The sequence below is a fragment of the Mirounga angustirostris genome, unplaced genomic scaffold, assembly GCF_029215605.1.
Source record: "Mirounga angustirostris isolate CCGP_5_RB_7025 unplaced genomic scaffold, mMirAng1.0.hap1 SCAF_9, whole genome shotgun sequence".
NCBI lineage: Eukaryota > Metazoa > Chordata > Mammalia > Carnivora > Phocidae > Mirounga > Mirounga angustirostris.
Genome location: NW_026991717.1, coordinates 49699140 through 49718567, shown reverse-complemented (window position 1 = coordinate 49718567; position 19428 = coordinate 49699140). Strand labels below are relative to the sequence as shown.

The following is a 19428-nucleotide window of genomic DNA, read 5'->3' as shown; positions in this document are numbered from 1 at the left end:
ACACGTAAATGCACCAGCCAAACCCAGAAATGCAGGTTGATCTATCACCACTAAATAAGTAGACATAAACAAAATCTGGTATGCAACCTAAGGCAAACATTGCTTTTCACCAAGTCTTCCCAACAATGCAGATTTGACTAATGCTGAAGTCATTAATGTAGCTCACTGCTGGTAATTTATTCTTTGTTATCTTTCAAGTTACTGGTTATTTAAAAAATAAACTCCAGTAAAGCTAGCATATGGCTACACGCTTGTTTTCCATTTAGTAACACTTACCGAGCATCTTCCATGCACCAGGTACCTAATATGTGCCAGGGATAAGATAACCATCCTTGTCCCCTTGGAGATTATGATAGTAGTGGGCTGCCTGGGTTTGCTGCTGAACAGGATGGAGATATTAGTCAAGATTTTTTATTACAATCATTGAAAAAGGAATCTACTGGCAAGATCACAGGGTAGCCACAGAATCAATGATAGGTTGAAGAATGACATCCAGTAACTGGTACCATAGGGAAGGTTATGCGGCAGAAATATCACCTTCAATCCCCACATGATGGCTTCAATTAAGATATAAGAGCCAGGGAAAATTTTGGAGAACAGCTTAAACCAGAGGCTCAAGTAGTGGCACCAGAAGGTAGAGATTTTTACATTCAGAACATAAGAATACATTCTTAAGAAAAAGGTCACTTCCTTAAAAAGAAATTCATCAACAGACACAAATGATTCAAATCAACATGAGGCTAATTGATATTCAATATAAAGACATGCAGGGCAAAATTTCTGAGTTACCTTTTCGATTTTTTACATATAAATAAAAGACTTGATTTTTGGACAATTCTTCCTACAGACTTTGAAATTGGGTCTCTCTTTTTTGATACCAATTTTCCCCCTTACCAACACTTTTAATTCAGCAGGCTACAGTGTTAATTTTTACAAGGTAGTAGTCTTCATTCAATATTAGAATTTACACTATAAATCTTTGTAATTAGAGTGTGATGTCTTTTTTTAATCTTTTAAATTTAAAGTGTAAGCTAAGGGACAAAGGGAAAAATAAGTTCTATATAAATTAGCCCTTAGAATTATGGATGACAATTCACTGTTTAAACTACTACTGACAAGGAGGAAATGTATTGCCCCTCCCAATCTTCATAACAGAAAATGGGAAGTAAGGTCCTCTTAATAAGTGAATTTTCTAAGTGACATTAAAAGCTAAAACTAACATTTTAAACCCTATGCAACCCTGTCTGCAGTGCAGTCTACAATTCAATTTAGCCATATCTATCCCCAAACACTATTATCCTCCACCTTTGTCCCGAGGCAAAGCCCACGGCTGTGAGTTTTGTGTGGTCACATAGCCAATCCTAACAGCTAACATTTTAACACCAGCCACTATGGTAGTGGCCTTGATATGATGATTTTCATGTATTACCTAATTGGATTCTCATAAACAATCCTGAGGTTAGCCATATTATCATTTCCATTTTTCCAATGAAGGAATCAAGGCACAGTCAAGCTGAGAAAACTCAAGTAACTTACACTCCTCTCTTACAGTCATCAGCGGGACTTGTGAAGACCGGATCTAAGGCTCTGGATAAATCCCTTCTAGACACAGGCACTTGGATGAATACAAATTGCTACCTCCTCCATCTTCTGTGTGATAAAAAGGCAAGTTACCTAAAAATGTTGGCATCCATAAAAAGAGAGTACTACTTCACAGGATGTTAGGAAATGGGCGAGTCCTTATGGAACTTCTTTCTACAAGATAACATCTTTCAAGGTTTTCTATTTTTAAGAAACAAGATTTAGTAAGTTTTCTTTAAGTATACTCTACACCCAAGGTGGGGCAGAACTCACAACCCCGACATCATGAGTTGCATGCTGTATTGACTTAACCAGCCAAGTGCCTCTTAATGTTTTTTTCTGCTACCCTACAGGGTTTTGAAAGGCAAATGTATAAGGAACTTCTTTTCTATGACTTCCAGTGCTTTATTACCCTAGAGCAACGAGAGAATATAAAAGTTCTGTGTATCAAGTGCCTGGAAATTTTTATGCTTTTGTGTTACACTAACTGCCCAGCAGAGGTCTCAATCAGACAAATAGAAACAATACCATTGTACCATGCCCCTTCTCAGGCAACATTTTAAAGGGACAAGTCAGTGATCCAACCAAGTTTAGAGAGCTGCAGGGGTGACACTGTGGCATCTGCATCCATATAGTTTATGATGATATCTGGGGGGGGGGGGGGGGTCTCAAAATACTATCAATTCCTGACATTTAAGAGAACTGTCAGGATGTCAAACCTGAGATGCAATGTCAGTTCTTCCTTTTAGCTCAATTTCCCAAATTGATGGTCTCAAGGCAATAGCTTGCTAACTAACAAGGTAGGAAATCTGCTAGCAGTAGGTAATCTTAAACATGTCTCTATTAAAGCAAACATAAATCTATGGAGTGAAAACTTCAAGTAATTTAACAAATGTCTTTGGTTTCATATATCATTTCCCCTAATTGTTTTATCAATAAAGTTGTTTACAAATGAGCTATATTTTACAAATAACACAAAGGCAAAAGCGACACTGGAATTCAGGTCTTCTAACACCTGGTCCAGTGATCACTTTTTCACTAATACTGAAATAAAAATTTAGTCATTTCTTTATAATTTTATAACCCTAAGATTATAATTTATTCTAAGTTCTGTCCTCAAAAAATATAAAAACTGAGTTACTTACTATCCTTAAAGTTGCAAATAATGTAGAAATATAAAAACATTAAACATTCAGTACATATTTTTAATTAAAAATGTATCTCCTGCTTCAGTAGTATGTGGGAGGGAGGGGGTTATTTTCTTCCCACTAATTAATACTTTTTTTTAGTACCTTTTAAACAAAAAACTTGTACTTACTTTAGAAAAACAGGATCTTATGTGCAAATAATCTGTGATGCTAAAACCATAAATTTTATTATCCAAAAACAATTAGGAGCTTCATAAAAGAAAACCACACAACCTATTTTAAAAGGCACTGCAATTCCTTTGCTTCTAAATCATTGCTATGCTGGAAAAATATATCTGGTTCTATCAGGAATCTCAGAGTTAAGTATTCTCCAAAGTATAAAGTATATGGTGCCATTTCAGGAGCACACTATTCAGCTATCATCCCCAACATTAAAAGCTGCCTATCAAAACAGTTAAAGTAGGTGAAAACAGTATAACATAATTAGGTTTCAATATGTGAGGCCAATATGCTCTTCAAAGATGCTAAGAAACCAAAACAAATTAAAAGATTACTTGCAACTAATTATCATACAGATTTAGTTCCTTGTTGTAAGCCCCCTTTCTGTATTATTAATACAGGGAATATTTTACTGCAAAGAAAATTTATTGTACATATTGCTAGCCATGAATTTTTGTCATTAGTTCACACATCAATCTGCCTAGTGCCACTATCCAAATGGCAGGACCATTGTTTATGTCCACACTTCACTCTGTATTTACAAAGAGAATTTGCACAACTTACGTAAATGTAAACTCTCAGTGAAGATTTAACAATGGAGATGCAATCTAACATCCATAATATCTGATGTTTTACAGACAGCAATGTAGGAGAGATGCATTTTTAATTACCTTTCATTTGAGTGACCTTACTTAAGATATAAATTGATAATTCAGAAGTTCTTAGTCTCCTAAGGAGATTTTCAAATACACTTATAGAAAGTTAGTGAGATTTTTAAGAAATATCTTCCATGTCCACATCCTGTTGTAATTTCTGCACCATTTTTTCTTCCAGCTGCTTTCCTTTGCCTTAAAAAAAAAAAAAAACTATCAATTCAATGTGACCTTGCCAAACTCATATCAACACTTTCTAAGAAATTTAAGAAGAGTAACTAAACTTACACAGGTCTTACAATATGCCATGCATAAAGTAAGCATTCCATACACATTTGTTCACTTCACCCTCCTAACAACCTGCATTTTAAATATGAGAGAACGGAGACCCAGAGACAAATGAAATTGTACCAAATCACTAAGTAAGCCCAGTAAGTCAAAGAGTTAGGATTGGAACCCTGGCCCTCTGGATTACCTCCCCTCAGAGGGTTACCTACAAAGTTAAATAATGGTTCATTCCTGTTGTTTTGGGGTCAGTTCATTATCGCCTATACATAAAATTATGAAATTATGAAATAATGCTGAAGGATTTTTGCCTATTTTTGTTTTAATAAAATTTGGTACAAAAATTAACCTATTTAAGACTTTTACATAAATCTATTCAACGTGCAGTTTCAGAATTTGACCTTTATTAAAGTTTAGGCATGGAATCATTCAGGAATCAAGTGAACTAAATCTCACCAAAATTTCTCTCCCTTAGGTAATCTGCATAAGTAAATTACATAACAGATGGTATCCGGTGCCAGCTGAGGAGAAAACTGGTTTTCCAGCACCTCACAAAAGAAACTATGCACACAAAAAACTGCCCAAATGGGTGACTACAGGCAAGTTACACACAAAAAATGTTTTAATACAAAACAGCAGTTCTCAAACTTGAGTATCAAAATCAGTATCCGAACCCAGGGAGCTACTAAGGAACCAAAGCTCAGACTCAAAAGGCCTGGGCCTCTGTATTTATACTAAATTCCCCCAAGTAATTCCCATTCCAACCAAAGTAAGAAAACCACTCCTACAAAACACTGTTCTTAATAAAAGCAAGTATGAAGCAAAATCTATGAAATTACTCGAATCTTTATGACTAGCTTATGGAATATGATTTTATGAAGGGGGAAAAGAAATACCATATGCAATAAAATTGCAACTGGGAAATACACTGTATAAATCATATTTTTAAAAACCAAGTCATATCATAAATGAGGTATTTACATAAAAAAATACCCATAAAAAGTTGACTGATACCCATTTACATAGACTACAACAATGTAGATTTTTCAGCTCTCTACTGAAAGAGAACTCCTGTGTAATGTACTTACCTGCAAGAGGGGCCCGGATAAGATGAATGTTTTGCTTGACTTCTTTGATGTCCTGAACTTTCTGTAATTCTTTATTTTTCTTTAATCTAGGATAAAACATATCAAAGCCAAATTTTCAGTTACTTTAACTTCTTTAAAAGACATTAATTCATAATTTATAAATTTTATTAGCCACATAGATGAGCAATGAGAACTCAGAATTATTTTCTAGTTCCTAATAAGCTTAACAAATTAGGATTTCTACACTACCAACTTATTCATTGATTGTATCCCTAACTTAGTTGGGAATAATGTGGAGATTAATATATATTCGCTGAATGAATGAAGAAATGTGATTGAAGGAAAGAATTAAATCTCAGACATCAATGTCTATTATACAAATATAGTGTAAATCTCTAATTGCTAAAGTGCCTAGATGTTTTTCTCCTCAAACTGAGAATACATTGTGTTACCTAATTTTTTTAAGTCAGTAATTGTAAGAACACAAAACATAAGACATTCATTTTAGACAGACATGCTAACAGTCTTCCCCAAACATTTAGGCTTCCTTTTTGTAATGCTTCATTTTTTTTAAAGCCAGAAAGCTGTTTGCACATGCTTTTCTATGGCACACTTAAGTAGAGATGAGATCAAAAATAAGTAACTCTAAAGAAATAACCAATTTTAGGGGCGCCTGGGTGGTTCAGTCATTGGGCATTTGCCTTCGGCTCAGGTCATGATCCCAGGGTGCTGGGATCAAGACCCGCATCAGGCTCCCTGCTCGCTGGGAAGCCTGCTTCTCCCTCTCCCACTCCCCCTGCTTGTGTTCCCTCTCTCGTTGTGTCTCTATCAGATAAAGAAAATCTTAAAAAAAAAAAAAAAAAAAAAAAAAAAACCTAGGCTGGGGCCAGCGAAGTCCAAGATAAGGCCACATCTTGTTAGCCATAAAGCAAGAAAGCATCCCCCAAAAAATGAGATTATCAAAATGACATGGAAGCCTGCCTGAAGGAACTCCCACTGGCCAATGTGGAGCACTTGGAACATCAAAATAAATAATGACAAATAATTGAATACACAGATATATGAATAATTAATAAAGGAATACATTCTGAAATTGGAAAAGGGAAAAGTTCTTTTATATGGGAAAGCCAACTAACAAGTGTAAAAGAAATTACTGAATTAGAAAAATCACCATTTGGCAACAATATAGTAACAGATTCAGACAAGACTCTACTGGATGCTAACACCAGTAGGCACCAGTTTGAGAAATAAGGGACTCTTTGTACAGAGTGTCAAAGTATTTCCCCTAAGATATGATTAAAAAGGAGGGGAAAAAACTTTCCAATGGAGAAAACTGACAGATACCCCTTAACCAAGTGATCAGTCACTTGGAACAACATGTGCTTCCTAATATGTATGTCCTTCTTATGTATCATTTCTATGATATTCTGGCCAAAATACCTAACCTGAATCTAATCATGAGGAAACATTAGACAAACACAAACTGAGGAACATTCTATAAAATAACTGACCTGTACTCTTCAAAGATATCAGTGTCATATAAGACAAAGATGAGAAAGTGTCCAGATTAAAAGAGCTTGAGGAGATATAACCACTAAATGCAATGCAAGATCCAGGATTTTCTGTTGCTATAAAGAAAATGCCTGGGACTGGTGAAATCTAAGGTCTGTAGGTTATATAATAGTATTGTTCAATGTTAATTTCCTGATTTTGGTAACTATACTATGGTTATATAAGAGCATGCTCTTATTTTTAGAATATATACACTGAAAAATACTCAGGAAAAGGGCATCATGTCTTCAACTTACTATAGAGATAAGGATACAGTAAAGAATATACAAAAGTTCTTTATACTATTAATTTCTTTAATTTTCTGAGGTTATGTGAAAACAAAAAGTGGAAAAAAAAAATATCTGGATCCCTACTAGTAATTATTTTTCCAACAGTTACTTGATACATATATTCATTCATACCTGTTCATTATAAATTTAGCTTGGCGCTTCTGTTTGATCTCTTCAACTCTCTTCATTGCATCAACTACAATAAAAATTCATAAGAGTTAGCAAATTTTTGCACATCCAAGCAAGAGCTTTAACGATCATTCCCCTTTATTCTCATTTAGAAATGGATGAAATGAAAAACTCACTGCAAAAACAATCCCTACTAAAACAGCTTAAGAAGGTAAATACTCTTGGCTGACATCACCATTTATCTTTCGCAAATATATCTCTATTTTTATTTTACAAAAGCCTTTACTGCTACTAAATTTTCCTTCTACTTTAAACCAGCCCAATGCTTCTCAAACTTTACAGAGAATCGGGATTAATGGCAACTTATCCCTTCTTAGTTTGTCCTCTCCATTAATAAAAGCACCATTCTGGGCATAAGTACTATTTCTTCAAGTGTCTGGGATATGATCTGCACATGATGAATATTGGTAGAATGAACCAATCATTTTACCATATTCCCAACCACTAAAATCCAACTGTTCTGGGAAATGTGTAGAGAAGCTGAATCCAAATACACTCTAGAATCTATTCCAGCACTAAGACAAACCACATATATAATTTTAAATTTTCTGGCAGCCACCGTAAAAAATAAGGAACAGGTCAAAATCTAATAACAGATTTTGTTTAACCCAATATATCCAAAATACTGTCATTTCAACATAATATAAAAATTAACTGAGGTTATTTTATGCTTGTTTTCATATGAAGTCCTCAAAAATCACGTACTTTACATTTACAGCAAATTTGGATTCAGACTAACCACATTTTAAGTGCTCAGCAGCCCCTGTGGCTGCCATATTGGGCACACACTCCCAATCTAACTTCTTACATTCTATGGCTCTGAAGAAGAGCAGGATATTCACATACTCTTAAAATATCTCCCCACAATATACTTACTAATTACAAAGGATAAAATACTAACTTTACAGTGAAGAAACCTACCACCTTAACCAATGATCAAAGTTAACATGGCCCGTAATACGACCCCAATGAGTAGCATATGCCTCCTGGCAGGACACAATGATAAGAACTCAGCATCACATCTATAGTACTCCTACCAAATGTACAATACCCAACTCTAATCTTGAGGCAGCATCAGACAAAAGCTAATTCAGGGATTTTATACCAAATGCTTGAAACATACTCTTCAAAACTATCAATGTCATGAAATATAAAAACTCGCAAACTATTAAAATTTCAAAGAGACAGGGCATGTACTATTTTTTTTTTTTTTAAGATTTTATTTATTTGACAGAGAAAGACACAGCAAGAGAGGGAACACAAGCAGGGGGAGTGGGAGAGGGAGAAGCAGGCTTCCCGCCGAGCTGGGAGCCCCACACGGGGCTTGATCCCAGCACCCTGGGATCACGACCCAGGCCGAAGGCAAACGCCCAACAACTGAGCCGCCCAGGTGCCCCAGGGCATGTATTATTCTTACACAGGTCTGAGTTTAGATGATCATACTGTATCAATGCTAATTTCTTGACTTTAATAACTGCACTATAGTTATGTAGGAGAATGTTCTATTTTTTAGGAAATATTCAATTTTTTTTAGTTCTATTAAACTACTTAGGGACAAAAGCACTATGTATTGCCAGGTGCCCCTTATGTATATAACTTAAAGTTCAGAAAATTATAGAAGGAAAGAAAAGGAGAGAGAAAATGGGTAAATTTAGTAAAATGTTATTTGAGGAATCTGGATGAAGGAATTCTGCAACTTTTCTGTTCAGTTTAAAATTAAGTCAAATAAAAACATTTAAGTGTAGGATGCCTGGGTAAGCTCAGTCAGTTAAGTGTCTGCCTTTGGCTCAGGTCATGATCTCAGGGTTCTGGGATCAAGCCCCACATCGGGCTCCTTGGTCATTGGGGAGTCTGCTTCTCCCTCTCCCTCTGCCCTTCCTCGCCCCCTGCTCGTGCTCACTCACTAATAAAATCTTAAAAATAAGTAAATATAACAACAGCAACAAAAACCCAACACATTTAAGTGTAATCTGGGGTCCAGCAACATTGGCATCATCTGAGAGCTTGTAAGAAATGCAGAATCTTAGGCTCCACCCAGACATGCTATATCAAAATCTGCATTTTAACAAGACTCCCCAGAAGGCCCCATGGGGCCGCTGGTATTACTACGATGTTTGTATGAACAGTCTAAGAGAAAGTCAACTCTAAATCTGCACATGCTAAATATGCTAGATATGTACGTTTTCCTTTCTTTGCCTTTCAACAAAAATTGATAAGACCAAGATCTAGTACTCAAAAGTATTTCTATACCTTAAAGTTACTCAGCAGGGAAATAAACAAAGAAGTGGCAGGTAAATCCTTTCCAAACAGTAAGACACTGTATTTCCGAATATTCCAGATTACTAGAAAATTTTAAATACAAGAAGCACCTGATGTTAAAAAACTGATCTGAGGGGCGCCTGGGTGGCTCAGTTGGTTAAGCGACTGCCTTCGGCTCAGGTCATGATCCTGGAGTCCCTGGGTCGAGTCCCGCATCGGGCTCCCTGCTCGGCAGGGAGTCTGCTTCTCCCTCTGACCCTCCCGACCCTCCCCCCTCTCATGTGCTCTCTCTTTCTCAGTCTCTCTCTCTCAAATAAATAAATAAAATCTTTAAAAAAAAAAAAAAACTGATCTGAAATACAGAGACATGACAGATAAAAACAAACTATTCTTCCCAGTATTCTTGTTTTTGAAGTTCTCCTACTGTTGACATCAGCATCTTAACAAAGGTTGCTCAGTCCACATCTTCACATGATTCAAAAATGTAAGCAATGAATATAAAACTATTGTCAACATATTAGCTTACAGACCTATGATATTGAAATAGGGGTTGTGGGAAATCAAATCTGAAGCGGCTACCAGATAGTAAAAAAGAAAACAAAGGCCAAAATTAAATAAAATTCTATGGGATATAGAAATGCTTTAGGACCTTCTAATAATGTCCTTGACAAGTTTGCCTTTTAGAATCATAAGAATTCTTATCAAAAATGTGTGGTGATAGACTTACTGTGATCATTTCACAATATATGCAAATATCAAATCATTATGTTGTACATCTTAAAACAAATGTTATATGTCAATTATACCTCAATTAAAAAAAAGAACCCTATTAATCTCTCCAGAAATCCTTGAGTTTGAATCAGTGTTATTTCCTTACCAAATAAACCTAGTAAAATCAACTTTTCAGAAATTAACTCTTCCTCTAATTACAAAACAGAAGGAAAGACTTTATTTAAAAAAACAAAACACAAAAAGGCAAAATACTTAAGGCCATGTGGAAAATGCAATTCCAAAACTGGATTCTGATTTCTCCACATGGTCTAGGAAGATAAAAAGCTTTAGAGGGTGACAAATACTACCACAAAGACCCTAATTTTTCAATTCCTCCCCTGCACTGCTATGACTGGGCAAAAGGTGATGAAAAGGATGCCCTGCCTATGATCCATTCAAATCTGATAAAGTCGGGGCACCTGGGTGGCTCAGTCGGTTAAGTGTATGCCTTCAGCTCAGGTCATGATTCCAGGGTTTTGGGATTGAGCCCTGCATTGAGAAAGGGGGAGGGAGGGGGGCCTGCTCAGCAGGGAGCCTGCTTTGCTCTCTCCCATTCCCCTCCCCCCACTCTCTGTCAAATAAATAAAATCTTAAAAGAAAAAAAAAACTGATAAAGTCTACAGGACTCTGAGCCCTGGGGACTTCTAATTAACAAACCAACTATATCACCTCTACACCCAAGCCTAGAAATGGCTAAAGACTGCATAAGACAGCTGCAGGGAGAAGAAAAGTCAAGGCCAAGGGCCTCAAACACACACATAGGGGCATCTACAAGCTAGCTTAAGGAATTTAGTTTTACTACATATGGGATTTTTTTTTTCATTAGTCTCTGCCTGCTTCAGAAAAATGAAAAAAGACAAGGACTAGTTATCCTTGCTTTTAACTTCAGTAGCCTATAGCTTGATTTATACCTAAGTCATACACTTAGAAGTTCTCTTAGGAAATATAATTATCACCTTAAGTGCTGTACTTTTTAATTTTACAGAAGCATTACATTTCATAAGGTATACAGAATATAATGTTTATATCCCTAAACCAAATTATTTAAACTTGTAAAGTATGTTAGGTTTTGTGTATATTTTAACTATGCCACACTCACCCCAAAAAAGAATTCTCCACCTCTATTCTTCTCAGATTTTTAGATCTTTTTATATCTCTGTATAGACACTCCAAATAATATCGAATCTAATAATTACACTTTTTTAAAGATTTTATTTATTTTAAAGAGGAGTGAGCAGGGGAGCAGAGGGAGGAGGAGAGAATCTCCAGCAGACTCCACACTGAGTGCAGAGCCCAACGTGGGGCTCGATCCCACGACCCGGAGAGCATGACCTGAGCTGAAACCAATAGTTGGTCGCTTAACTAACTGAGCCACCTAGGAGCCCCTACGTTATTTTTATAATGGATATATGAGCCAATTCTGAAAAAAATTTGGGGCAGCTTATCATAAAAGATGCAACTACAACAGAACCATTAAAATGAAAATTAAGAATAAAAGCTAACCAATGAAAAGAATATTCATATTTAAACATTAAATTCAAAGTAATATCCCAAAATAATCTCTCCTGAAAATTCTTGATAATTCTTTGTAACTTACTAGTTTTATTCCATAACTCTCGCTGGTATTTGACAGGTTCATTTCTACGTTTTTCAAATTCAAATGAATTATCCTGTAAGAAAGGGGAAAATATGGTTTTAAGAGAGATACAAAAGAAACATTTCTTAAAAACTTACCCTCCTTGTCACAAGAGTTGTGTTTCAAACCACAGACACATATTAAGATTTCCCCAGGGTGACCCTAGCAAACGCCAAAGTTTTCATACTACTTCTCCTTTACACACCAGATATACAAGACAGCCCTACTGAAAATATCAATCTATATACAACTAATTTTTAAGAAAAGAGGAGGAGGGTATCAGCCCCATTCTTCAGAGGGTCATATAACAATCACGGAGATTTCAAACAAACTGAAGAGGCTTCCCTCATTTCCCATTCCTAGATGAGACTCACAGGCAGAAAACTTTCTATTAGGCTGAACCATATGAATTACCACTTTTCATAGATCAAAAAAGAGTTAAACATTGAGAACTTCATATTGTGCAACCTATATACCTATCATGTTTATATATTTCAGTATTTATATACCTTTATTATAGCATAAAGGTGTACAACTACACATCTTCAAATGTGGTGCTGCCCTGCATGACAAATTTTCTCCCAGAAATTTTTCAGGTCCCCTCTAAATGTAGTTGGTATTTTGACCGTTAATAAATCCTATTTACCTTAAAACATGTGAAACAATTTTAGAAACGCTACAGGTTTCTTAGAAAAACTACAGGTCTATTTCTTAGTTTTCAAATTTATCTGAGATAGGCAAATGGAACAGCACTAACTCTGTATTCACCTATTTCATTATACACACATGACCTGTTCAATCACAATAACCTCAGCAATGACAAGGTAACTGGTCACCAGCAAATGACTGTGACTGGCATCCTTTCTTCACTCATGCAGTTGTCACTTGCGTTTGAAGTGCTGTTTATTCTTGTCCATACTGGAAATTATTTTTGTGACAATAATTGTGATTTGGGGGGCGCCTGAGTGGCTCAGATGGTTAAGCATCTGCCTTCGGCTCAGGTCATGATCCCAGGATCCTGGGATCGAGTCCCGCATCGGGCTCCCTGCTTGGCGGGGAGCCTGCTTCTCCCTCTCCCTCTACTGTTCCCCCTGCTTGTGCTCTCTCGCTCTGTCAAATAAATAAATAAAATCTTAAAAAAAAATAAATGTGATTTGGCTTTGCATCTTGTCAAAACATATTCTTCCCATTCGTTGAAAATGAAGCCAGGAAGGGGCTTCATAGCAACTGCTTAGAAACTGCCCTTAAAGGAGTAGAGAGGTGGGAAAGAGGAAGTCATGGAGGGAAGGAACAGTTTAAAGGTCTTCCTCCTTCAAAGGTAGCTTGTGCAGCAGCTTTCACGTCCTCCCTTTATAGGGGTCAAATGTGGACAAGTTTCACCAGGCCCTTCTACCAACTCAGTAACAACAACCTGATGATGGACACTCATGCATGAAATTCCCTCACCCCTGACTTCCCACTATTCCTCCTTCAATCAACACACTTCTCTGCTCTCAAAGTCCTGTAAGGAAATCCAGAAACTAACAAATGAGTCTACAACAAATCTCATCAGAGCCTTCAATGGTATTCAGGAATCCTTTTATCTCTTAGCTTCCTCTCAAAATCCTTGAGTAGTAATTTCTAACTTCACCCCAATCCATTTAAATGATTTTCCCTTTTGTTTACAGGAGCTAAAAAATGGTTTTTTGAGAATAAGGAAAATCACTTCCATAAATTGAATTAGGAATTTTTTTCCTTTACAGAATTCTACAGATTTATGGTTTTTAGGATTATGTGAGAATATTATTACAATAGCCAAATACAAATAAATCACTCACCAATCTTATCATAGAAAGTCTTGTTATAGTTAAATTACATTTAATACCTAATAATAACCCTCCCACACAAAAGTTAAAATTAACTATACTCACCACTGTAAGCTCTTTACCAGCTGCTTTACGGAATGCTTTAGTCCACCTGACCTTGCGAGGATTCCGCTTCTTTTTAAAGTTTTTATGACACTTGGATTTACAGAATCTGAATACCTACAAGAAAAGTTAAAATAATGGAGTCAACATTAAGAATGTTTCTATCCTAGGATGTTATGCATGCCAGACAAAATATAATTAAAAAGTCTGAGAAATGGCAATGGTTCTCACTAACAATTCCTTCTACTTACACCATTTAGAAATATGTGAGACATGTAAGATTAAATGTAAACTGAACTATTTTTGACTATTATTTAACTATCAAATATCATCACAACTAATGGCTGAAGGGCCCCAAATATATGGTTAAAAACTACCAGCCATTTTTATATATTAACAGTAAAACCTTATAATCATCTTGAATAGTAACAATGGTTTCAAGGAAAGTCATTTATTTAAATCCCTTCCTACTTAACAATAATTCTCAAATTTCAATTGCTATATACCTCAATGGGGGTGAAAGCTTCAAACACCTATTCTGAAACTCCTTTGGTTCTATCCTTTTTGTTAAAAGCACAAAATAATTTCAAAAAGCAACTAACACTGGTTATAGATTTGTGTTCTAAAGTATTTATTTATAGGTCTACTAGGAAAATTCTTCAATACTTTAATTCTTTACACCTTTATCCCAGAAGATATGACCCTTCATCAGTGCTAACTTATGATTTAATGATACTTCAATGTGCCCCTGAAATGGCTTACTGGGACTCAGTAGAAGTCTAAAATACGTATTACTTTGTAATGTCTTAAAACACACTGCAATTTGTACATGTAGAGGAAATCTGAAGAGAAAAAGTACTACTTTGGAGTACATGGATCTTGACAAAGAATCTTAAGTTGAATTATCATACCTAGAAGATGTGACCCATTAAAAAAAGATCAAAATGAGGTATAAACATTTCAAATTGTGTATATAGATCACAAACCTGTGTGTATATATCACAAACCAAAATACTTTTCATTTTATGTACACTTTGTTCTATGGGGGAATTCAAGCAGGTCCCCATACACACTAGGACACAGTTTTCTTAGAAACAGTATAATACTAGTTTAATCTGATCCAGGTCAGTACCTCCTAGAGAGGACAGGAGTCAAAACACGTCTATATTGTTGAATTAGTTTCAAAGCAAACAGAAATATATGAATACAAGTAGGTCTCCTGGAGTACCCCACTATGAATTCATTATCAGTAATTTTTTTTTTTTTTTTGTATTTTCAGCCCAAAGGGACTATTACCTTTTTAAGTAAAAGCCTCCTATGTTTAATACTTACTAGGTAACTCCTAGACAAGTCCTCATTTCTGAGATATACCAAATGAGATGTCTGTACTTGTCCTGGGTCTCCTCAATTCCAAACAGAGCCAATGGAAAGATAGAGAAGTCTACTTGAACTCTGTATCTAATAGATGTTAACTAAAAAAGACAATGAAGTACCTGAAGAGAATGGAATCACTGGAGATGTGAAGGGAATTCAATCAACAAATAAGAAGGATCTACTATGTATCTGATATTATCAGGTGCTAGAGATACAAGAATAATTAAAATATGGTATTCTACCCTGAGAAGCTTAGGCTAGCATTGTATAGTCTCAATTTACAAAGGAGACATTGAAATCAGGATAGGGCATACACAATACATACAATGATACATGTTTAAGCAATATGGAAATACAAAATAAGGGAGTGGTTAAATATATGGTGTAGGTGATGGATGGATTGTGAGGCAAAACTTCATAGGCGCCAAGTTTCCCTTTTAAGCTAGTCCTCTAACATCATCCTCGGTTTTCAACAAATGATCTAATACTTCAGCTTCAAAGTTCAACTCTTTCCTATATTCCACTGATTGAACACTTATTAAGGACTCATTAAGGGTGCCTGTATTTTTTTATGTTTGCAAAGTATATGAAAATACGGAACATTAACACTAATTCTACCATTACGAAGCTACCCAAGAAGCGTAAGAGGGAAGGTTTCTATGAAAAACAGTCTCAAAAGCTAAGAGGAAAAAGGCAGAAAGACTGGTTAGGAGGCTATAAAAGTGACCAGTGCCTAATCTGGAACCAGAGTGGGAGGGCAGAAAAAAAACAAAGACCACCATCCTTTGCACAGGCAGATGGATAAGACTTGATAACTAAATTAACGGTGAAAGGTTCAAAGATGACTCACATTTCTAGCAAAACTGTCTAGGCATATGACAGTGGTATTAACTCAGAAACAATAAAAGATTTGAGGTAATTAGGAACTCTTTCAGTAGGCTCACTGTTAAGTACAAACAGGATTTCCCCATCCAGTGGAAAATTCAGACTAGAGCTAAAAAGACACAGATCTGGGAATCACTAACAGAAAAAAATGAGATACCTATCTTCCTTAGTGCTTCAGGGCCTCTGCTTCTTATATCCCCAGCCAACTCTATTTTGGATCCACTGGTATTCCCAAGAGTAAGCTGGCTCCCAGCCAATTCAAACCTGTCCTTGCTAGCAATACAGACTTCCTCATCAACATGAACTTCCACTGTGTCTGCCAGATTACCACCCAACTCTAGATAGCTCCCATGATGTGTTGTTCTAATTCCTATACCCACCTGAGAAGCACTGCTCGACAAAAATCATAAAATTATGATGACCAGATCATCTACAAAGCCATAGTGCCCACTGTGAATTAAATGCCAACCTAACAATCATTTAGTTCGTTTCTATAAACTTTTTGTCATGTTCCTGAGAGCAGGTATTCAAAAATCTTCTGCATGTTCTTTCAAGTTCCCAAACCTAGCTTTCGTCCCACATTTTCCGCAGGAACCCCTTGCTCCTAATAAATGACGTTGATATCTTCAGTCTATAAGAGATATAAGGTGATGACATAGGATCTGTAATTCCTTGGCATATCAAAATCACCTGTTAAATAGAGAGTCCTAGGTCCTCTTCTCCTCCCCAAAAAGATACCAATTTAATAGATCTAGTGGAAACGAGGAATCTTTTTTTTTTTACAAGTGCCCAGTGATTCAGAAGCAAATATGAAAGGTCGAATTCTGAGAAACAATGTGTTAAATAAACATAGAATGAGATTCATTCTACCATAAGACAAATTCATGTATCAAAGTCTATCGCAACCAGGCCTCATAATTATGTTTATATTTTGGTTTTGGTTTTTTTTTTTTAAGATTTTATTTATTTATTTGAGACTGAGAGAATGAGAGAGAGAGAGCACACGAGCTGGGGGAGGGTCAGAGGGAGAAGCAGGCTCCTCGCTGAGCAGGGAGCCCGATGCGGGACTCGATCCAGGGACTCCAGGATCATGACCTGAGCAGAAAGCAGTCGCTTAACCAACTGAGCCACCCAGGTGCCCTATATTTTGTTTTTTTTTTTAAAGATTTTATTTATTCATTTGACAGAGATAGATACAGCAAGAGAGGGAACACAAGCAGGGGGAGTGGGAGAGGGAGAAGTAGGCTTCCCACCTGCTTTATCCCAGAAGATACGACCCTTTATCAGTGCTAACTTATGATTTAATGAGGCTTCAATGTGCCCCTGAAATGGCTTACTGGGACTCAGTAGAAGTCTAAAATACATATTTTATTACATTGTAATGTCTTAGAACACACTGCAATTTGTACATGTAGAGGAAATCTGAAGAGAAAAAGTACTACTTTGGAGTACATGGATCTTGACAAAGAATCTTAAGTTGAATTATCACACCTAGAAGATGTAACCCATTAAAAAAAAGGTCAAAATGAGGTATAAACATTTCAAACTGTGTATACAGATCACAAACCTGTGTGTATATATCACAAGCCAAAACACTGGGACCCTGGGATCATGACCCGAGCCGAAGGCAGACGCTTAACGTCTGAGCTACCCAGGCGCCCTATATTTTACGTTTATGTACGTATCTTTTTATATACAGACTTACATGTGTATTTATAGCCTTACCCCAAGCCTCTATCACGATATACAACCCACTCACTTCCTTAGACTGCTTCGCTGAGCCTCTACTCAACCGTTCACTTTACTTCCACCTAGAATGTACTCTCCTTTTTTACGCAACATTCAAGATCCAGGATAAATGACATCTCCTTTCTGAGCCTTTTCATATCTGACCCTCCCCAACTCACCTGCGCCCGCCTTCGTAATACGTAACTACTACGAAGCCACACGCAACCTTTCAAGTCAACCTCTACACGTCACGGACATCCCCAAGTCTTACTCATCTCTATGGACACCGATCTTAGCAATGATGCTTGACTGGGCATACATTCAACAAAGTTTACGGAATTCAGAAACTTCACTCACGTACAAGAGTGACCAAACTGCCCGAACACACCCCTAGATTCCATTCTGCGCTGGCTCAAGTAACTGGGGAACCTCACCGCCGCCAACCTTGCCCAAGGCTGGGCTGGTGACCAGCTCGGTTCGGGACACCCACAAGGAGAAATTCCCCAGGTCCAGGACAAGGCCAGAGCTCCTCGTAAAATCACCCTCTTGTGAAGGCAGCGCGGAAAACCCGAGCCAAACGCCCCAGACGCCGGAGGAGCCGGCGCCGAGCTGGCGCGGCCTCACGCTCGCGGGAGCGTCGCAGAGAGCGCGCTGGTCCTGGGCGTCTCACCTTGCAATCGTTGCGGACAAACATCATGCCGTGGCCGGGGTAGATAGGGCCCGAACAGAAATAACACTTCTCAATACGCATGTTGAAACCGCGTGGGTGCCCACTGACCAGACGCCGATCTTAAGTGGAAGTGACGTAGCTCCGTCACAGGAAGTGATTCTCTTCAATACCCGACCCGGAAAAAGCGAGCGTCCGTCGCGCCTGAGGGCCTTGGAAGGAGGTCCGAACGTTTCGGCGCCTCCCAGCGGCCGCGGGACCAAAAGCGCTGCCGTTTGGCGCACGCGCAGAGCTGCAAAATCGGCCTCCTTACCCTCGCTCTTAGGAGGTGAAACGTGGCGCTGCTCTCCCTTGTCGTTCTCACAGCGCCTCGTTTTCCTCTCTACCATACCCTGTGACGTCAGCATTTACTCATATCTTGTATGGTTTGTGCTTTGTCCCCGGCCGACTCTCCACACACTGGGATGCCTCTAGGAACTCCTTTTTCCACTGCCTGCCCTTTTACCCGCCCCTAATTGGCGTCCCCAGCGTAGCGGGGTGGCGGTATTGAGAACCTACCTACTTCGGACTCACGACCTAAGCATACGATTCTCTGAGGCTGAGAACGTTACCAACAGTTTTTGAGAGACTTGTAGTGATTTTTACCTTTTCTCCTCCCCCTTTTAATTAATATACGTGTGGTGAGAAACACATTTTCGTAGGAAACAAAGGTTCCCTCCTCAGACCTCGAGACCTCCTTCGCGGTGGCAATCGGTTCCTTTTATTACCTGTCAAAGATGTTCTGTGCATAGACAAACATGTTTATTTCTGTGTGCTTGCATCTCCCTCTTCTTTTTAACACTAATGAGCATCCTATCCACCCTTCTGTGCATCTCACTGTTATCTGTCCCTTATTATTGGAATAAGAGCTCCATGAAGATAGGGATTTTTGTCTTTTTGTTTATAGCTACAGCTCCAATACCTAGAATAGTTCCTAGCACATAAATATTTTATCAATGAATATTTAATATTCTCTCTCTTTTTTTTAAGATGTATTTATTTGAGAGAGAGAGAGCACACGTGAGCGTGGTGAGGGGCAGAGGGAATCCTCCAGCAGACACCCTGCTGAGTGTGGAGCCCCTCACCAGGCTCAATCCCAGGACCCTAAGATCAGGACCTGAGCCCAAATCAAGAGTGGGTAGCTTAACCCACTGAGCC

The 19428-nt window shown here is 37.6% G+C and overlaps 1 protein-coding gene across 1 annotated transcript; it reads right to left on the bottom strand.

Annotated features, from left to right (window-relative positions):
* Positions 1–395: 395 nt before the first annotated feature.
* RSL24D1 (ribosomal L24 domain containing 1) lies at positions 396–18392 on the bottom strand. The gene is made up of 6 exons (XM_045900047.3): positions 18235–18392; positions 13581–13694; positions 11632–11704; positions 6948–7011; positions 4975–5060; positions 396–3796 (listed from the first exon to the last, which is right to left on the bottom strand). The coding sequence occupies exons 1-6, from the start codon at positions 18313–18315 to the stop codon at positions 3723–3725; spliced, it is 492 nt and encodes a 163-aa protein (XP_045756003.1). The 5' UTR covers positions 18316–18392; the 3' UTR covers positions 396–3722.
* Positions 18393–19428: the final 1036 nt, after the last annotated feature.